The sequence below is a fragment of the Phaethon lepturus genome, unplaced genomic scaffold, assembly GCF_000687285.1.
Source record: "Phaethon lepturus isolate BGI_N335 unplaced genomic scaffold, ASM68728v1 scaffold29360, whole genome shotgun sequence".
In the NCBI taxonomy this organism is placed as follows: Eukaryota; Metazoa; Chordata; class Aves; order Phaethontiformes; family Phaethontidae; genus Phaethon; species Phaethon lepturus.
This window is the reverse complement of record NW_010511650.1, coordinates 2,167-8,292: the sequence shown is the minus strand read 5'-3', so window position 1 is coordinate 8,292 and position 6,126 is coordinate 2,167. Positions and strand designations below refer to the sequence as shown.

At 57.3% G+C, this 6,126-nt stretch overlaps 1 protein-coding gene across 1 annotated transcript in view; it reads right to left on the bottom strand.

The window, feature by feature from the left end:
* Positions 1-613: 613 nt before the first annotated feature.
* The window catches only part of UAP1 (UDP-N-acetylglucosamine pyrophosphorylase 1), a gene marked incomplete at its 5' end in the record, with an annotated part of 6,942 nt that continues 1,429 nt past the window's right edge, over positions 614-6,126 (bottom strand). The window contains 6 exons of the mRNA XM_010284708.1: positions 614-1,160; positions 1,425-1,491; positions 3,498-3,545; positions 3,998-4,186; positions 4,608-4,751; positions 5,145-5,338. Coding sequence (XP_010283010.1) covers positions 1,068-1,160; positions 1,425-1,491; positions 3,498-3,545; positions 3,998-4,186; positions 4,608-4,751; positions 5,145-5,338 — 735 coding nt within the window. The remainder of the gene's footprint in view (positions 1,161-1,424; positions 1,492-3,497; positions 3,546-3,997; positions 4,187-4,607; positions 4,752-5,144; positions 5,339-6,126) is intronic.

Below are 6,126 nucleotides of genomic sequence, written 5' to 3'. Positions count from 1 at the left end.
CATGCTGCCTGGGGAGCCGAGTACTCAGCTGAGCCCAGGGTGCCCAACAGCCACCTTGGCACCTGGGGGACTTGGTGACTTCCCCCGGGGGGGAGCAGACTGAGCCCCATTCCCAGCCATGCAAGGGAAAAATCCCTTCCAAGGCAGCCGTGGGGTAGTGGGTGGCTGTGGCAGGGCTTGGGGGCAGCAGAGGAGCCGGTCGAGCACCATCTCCCCTCCCAAAAGGGAGGGGAGGCAGCAGAGCCACTCTGCCCAAGGGCATGGGGACACCACGCTTCAGGGCAGGGGGCTCTGGCAGGACTCCCTGGAAAAGCAGAGGGGACGCGAAGCTGCTGGAGGGCAGCGTGCCAGGCTGGCTTCATCCGAGTTCTCCGGCAGCGTTGCACACCCACCTGTTCCTACCTGCTCAAGGCTTGCCATCGCTTGCAACAGGATTCAAGAGGAAAGCGCAGCTCCCCGCAGGACCCGCCTGTGACCCCCCTGGGCAGCAGCTGCTGCCGCTGAGCTGGGCAGAGCGGGGCACTCGGTGTGACACAGTCAGACCTCTGCTCTATGAGTACAAGCTTCTGCAGAAAGCCACCGTCACTCAAACACTACCAGGAGGGACTCAGAGTTTAATTGGGTGCTTCCAGTTGTGCAACGTACAAAGAATGACCAAAAGGGAGGACATGGGCAATGACAAGGATCCTATTAAAAAAAATATTCATGTAGTTTTGAGAAAAATAAAAATTTAAGATTAACCCCAGCCCTGTACCATAAAAATCCTCTGCATGTACAATGACTATTACTATATACATGTTTAAAAATAAATGCCCACAGCCTGGAGTGCAAAGAGCAGCACCACAGCTGTGCTTCGTGGCAGGGGAATCCATAAAGTGTTTGGTTTTTAAATTAAAATATAAATAGAAGCGTACAATATGTGAAGAACTGAGTGGGTTACATCCTCCTCTGCACAGGGCCAGAGCGAGCAGGATGAGCCCCTACCAGTTACAGCTATAAACCTTCATGTGTCCAATTCCCAGCCCGCCAGGCGGGACGGGCAGCCCAGCTTGGGCACTGTGCCACAGCTACATCCCGTTCTTCACCAGCTCGTGGATCCCGTCCTCGTCAATAATCAAAGGTGCACGAAACTCTCGGTCCTTCACATACTTTTCCAGGCCCTGAGGGAGGTCGAAGCAGGTCTTTAGGAACACTCCATGTGTCATCTGCTCTGTTGACCTGCTGAGCTGCTCACAGGTGGCTCCAGTCCCCTCCTGTGCTAGCGGCTTGGGGGACACTGCCTTGAAAAGCTCCATGGTGACTTCAAGTCACGCTTTCGTGGCTTACCCCCTCCCTGGCCAGCGCTCACACACATGCCCCACCAGCCTCCTCACCCACCTAGTTAGTCTGCAAGGGCACCTGAGTTCTGGAGAGCCAGTACCCACCTCTCCTCCATAGGAGACCAGGGGAGAAATTTCACACTGGATTGGCAGGTCGTTTGCATCCTTCAAGCTGCAGAGAAAAAGAAAAAGTCAGGAGGGTTAGCCACATCCCACCAGGGGATGCGGAGGGTGCCCAGAGATCTCACAGATGCCAGCGCGGGGGGTCAGTGGCCGGTGGCTGCCAGCCCACGCAGCCCCAGGTTAGACAAGCCTTGCGTGCTTTCCATGGAGGTGCGAGCTAAAGTTTAGATACCAGCAGCGACTGAAAGGGAAGAGAGCTTTAGATGCGGCTTTAACGAGGATCTACGTGCCTTTCCATGTGTGCAAATACCGCAGTGCCTACACCCTCGGTCTGGACCACAGCCATTTGATGCTGCATGCAAGCTAGTCACCCCTTCCTCCTCCTGCATCCTTGGGGTGATGAGAGATGCACTCACAGCACCCTCCTGTTTGGCTGGTCACAACACGTCTTTTTTTAAGCACTCTCCTTGTTTAAAGCACAACCTGAGGACACAGGGTAAGCCTGTCTGCTTGCTCAGAAAACCCCCTGCAGCACTACCTGCTCCTCCTGCCTTTGCCTCTTCGATCAACTGTCTCAGCTCCTCCGTTCCGCACGCAAGCTGGACCCACGCCAGCGCTGCCCGCCGCAGCCTGGCCCCGAGAACAGCCGCAGCAGCACTGCTGGGCAGGGGTTTGCGTGGGGCCCCTGACCCCGCTCCTGCTGCCACCAGCTTTTGTAGGACCCCCTGGATGCTCCCTGGATCCAGCCAGCATGTAAGCCTGGCCAGGGGATGCAGCCATGCGGAGCCGATGAGGAACCATGGCAGCACCCCAGGGTGCCCCTTCACACCCGCAGCCAGACAGGAATCGCAGGATGTCATCTGGGACAATGCCCCCTTCACCCGGGTTGAAGCTCATCCCTGCTGCCACACACTCGTTCAGCCCCCTCCTGTCCCAGCTGTGAGTAAAATAAAACCTCACCTGTCCTAACCCAGCCCTTGCACTTGTGTCTGCCTTGGAGTTGGATTCATTTCAAGATAATAGTTTTAAAAAAAAATTGCCATTAACTGGCAATGGAGGATAAATGTAGGACAAAGTACATCCTTTATCTTACATTATAACTGCTGCGATGGCCTAATTATAAGCCTGAAAGCACTTGGAGTCTTGAATTAAAAGCAGAGACCCTAGGTGTATCCCACCCGAAAGTACCAGAAGATACAAATTCTCCTGAAGCGGGGGAAAGGTAACAAGCTTGCTCCATCTGCAAGTCATTTACACTCACCAGCTCTAAGTCCCAGCCCCACAGATGTGCCCTGTGCCTATAGAAGAACATGCTGCTGTTACAGAAGTTGCTTTAACACTTCTGTCAACTTTCCTGTTTACTTTTGTAAACTTTCAAGTGCTGAGCAAGGGTCTTTCCCTGCTGTCACGGTCCAGATCTTTGAAACTCAAGAGCTGAAGTCACACAGAGCACAGCTGGCCGCCTACACGGAGATTTGCACATGCTACATCAAAGCCTGCTTGACATTTACTTAACGTTTTTAATCCCATTTTAATCTGCCTGGATGCCTGGCAGACTCTGGGAGATGGCAGCCATCTCCAGCTACAGGACCAGCCGGGATCAGTCCAGGCTGCGCTACGCTGTGGCGTGACGAACAGGGGAGCATCACCGAAGGGACATGCCAGCGTGTTTCCCAACAGCATCCCGCCCATGGGGTGAGCTTGGGGGGCTGCGTGCAGTCAGCGGCAGGCTGCCTGCTGCCCTGCATCTGTTCCAACAGCACAAGCCCCTTCCCATTATCCCCACCGGCTGCCTCTGCGGAAAGGAGCCCAGGAGGGCGCAGAAGCTGCCCACTGCCCGCCACCGTGAGAAGCGGCGGCCGTGGGGTCCTGTGGCAAGACATGCCCCGCTCCCAGCATGCGGCCCCGAGCCCCCCGGCCCCATTAGTCACTACGAACACCTGCTCACCAGCGCGCACCCACCGCAGCAACCGCAGCCTGGCACGCTGCTTCGCCTACAGCTCGTTAGTACCTAAGCACAGCCCCGCCACCATGCACGCTGCACGGTATAGTTACTTGTCATTGACATCTGCTGGGGTGGCATCTGACCTTCCGTTTGTGACACTACGTGGGAATAAACAAGGGTTAGCACGGGTGGGAAAAAACAGAGCAGAACAAGTCTGGGGTTTGCTCTTCGCCAAACAGGGGCGGCGGGAGGTCTCTCGGTCGAGGGATGCCCCTCCCCAGCCTGGCTGCTGCACGGATCTGCTGGTGTGCTTGGGCTTAGGGACCCACCTCCTCCGTGCATGGGCACCCTTGGCTGTGCAATGGAGACTGGCAGGATTCGGTTCACAGGTGTTGAATCAAGAAGGAAAGCTTCTGCTGACCGAGCGAGTGCCTCTCCTGTGGCCACAAACCCAGCCCGCATCCAGCTCTGACCCACAGCCCACCCAGAAGAAGGGACCCATGGCTCGTTGCTCCAGCAACGCTTGTTTCAGGAGCACTGAAATGGAGAAGGGCTGGTGCTTTACACCCCGCCCAAAAAGGACACAGGAGCGCCAGGAGCAGCAACTCACCGAGGAATGGCGGGGATACGTGTGCCGTTTTCGTCCACGAAGTGCCCCCCCGCATTGAGAACCCAGCAGTGGTGTAGGGACATCAAGGCGTGTCGGGCCGTGGTGGGGTTGTCCTTGCCGTTCTGGCTGTCTGCGTTCTTCAGGGGAGAAAACTCGTCCTCGCGCAGCACCTCGTACACCACAAACTTCCTGGGGGGGAACAGGGCGTGGGAGGTCAGGTGTGGGAAACGTGGTTGCTCCTTGTTGCTTTGGCTTCTCCCCTACCAGAGTGGCTGAGCCGGGGCCACAGGTGCCCCACAGCCCACACCCATGGGCTGTCCCCACAGCCATGAAGGAGGGAGGGGAGGATCTGGGCTGTAGGGTCAGCAGATGCTCCTCTGGCTGCAGAGCAGGGCTCAGCCAAGCAAGAGGCAGGCAGTGCCTGTGCCTCCTGCTGCTCACGTCCCTGCTCATCCCAGGGCACAGCTGTCCACTGCTGATGGAACAGCATGGGAGCTGGCATCCTGTCCCGCATTGCCAGCGGGCACAGCCCTGCCACCCACCCAGGGGCTCTCAGAGCTGCCCGAGGGAGAGCTAGCAGCTGGCTCCCCACAGAGAGAAAAGGGCATACTTGGAAAACTGGAAGATGTCAAAGACAAACTTTTCCATCTTGATCCCATTAGGCTTCTCGGGTTGGATCAGCTGTCCTGTAGTGATGTCCACGTGTGGGATCTTCTTCTCAGCTACATGGTGCTGCAGCTGTGGTTCATAAGTGCTGCAACAGGCCAAGAAAGAGCTGTCACTCGCCCCAGCAAAGCATGTCTGCAGCCCCCCGGCTCAGACACTGCTGCGGCAGGATGGCTGCTCTGCCCCGAGGCACGGGATGCTCATCCACAGCAGCCAGGAGAAGGTGGCCCCACATGCCTGCGCGCTGGCACCAGCCGCCAGCGATAGCCAGGGAAACCTTATCTCAAGGAAGGGACCATGCAGAGAGGTGGGGGTCAGGCCATGCGTACCTGGGCCAGGCACCAGATCCCACAGGCCTCATCCCAGCATGCCTGCAAACAGCCAGACCCCAACCAGAGGAAAGCAAGACACAGGCAGCCAGCTCCACTCAGCACCGGCACTCCTCCTCCGGCACACTGGTGGCACCCCGACAGGTCCTTACTTGACTACATCTTTCAGGAAAGCGGTGGTGAAGTAGTGATTGGCAATGTTGCCCGCGTTGAAGAGCAGCCGTCCATCTGGGCCCCGTTTCTGGGCAGTGGCCAGGGAGATCTCGCTGTATTCAACCACCTGGTAGACACCATCCACTCGGCACACCACGCCGACTGGCTCTGTGGGGTTGGTCTTCTCCACCACCTGCCCAAGGGAAGCACTGTCAGGGAAAGACCCCCAAAGCCTTGCATTTCAAATATACTTCCTTGTATCTAGCAGCCCACACGGAGGCATTTTCCTGCTCAGGACAGCAGGGATACTGCAGGGATAGGGATGCTAGAGCCCTCCCAAATGCTTCTGGCAATGGTGACCAGAGGAGGGCGAGATGACAGGGCTGGGTGACAGGGTTTCAGGTACACCCAGAGGGCATGGGCAGGATCTGGCACCAAGCCTGTGTGTGGCTGGCAGAGGCAGGGATATTTTTAGCACCCAGCCTGCACGTGAACAGCCAGCTTGCCACGCACAAGCAGGAGGCTCCTGACTCAGCAAGAGCCACCCCCTACACCTGGACCTCCCTCCTCTTCCTCACACCCCACACACCTCCCTCTAGGTATGGGACCCCCCCCACCATGTCACCCCCACATGGCAGAGAAGCATGCAGGGACGCAGGGCTTTCTCCTTTCTGCATGCTAGAGTTTATTTCCTCCTTCTCTCGCTCAGGCCAGAAGGAGGAACTGCTTTCCCTTTCCCAGTTCAACGGAAAGCTTCAAGGCCAGCAAGCCCTCTCATCTGTTTGTCAGAGCCGAGCCCAACACAAACACAACTGCTCAGCCCCTTTGGCTGTTAATCCAGCCTTTAAGTAAAGCTTCAGGCGTGCAACGTCCTACCCATGACATGGCGCTGGGCGCAGCATCAGCAGTCAGCTGCACCTACCCTATCCTGGTCTAGTGCCCAGGACGTCAGGGCTGGGGGACAGCTGGCAGCCTGCAGCA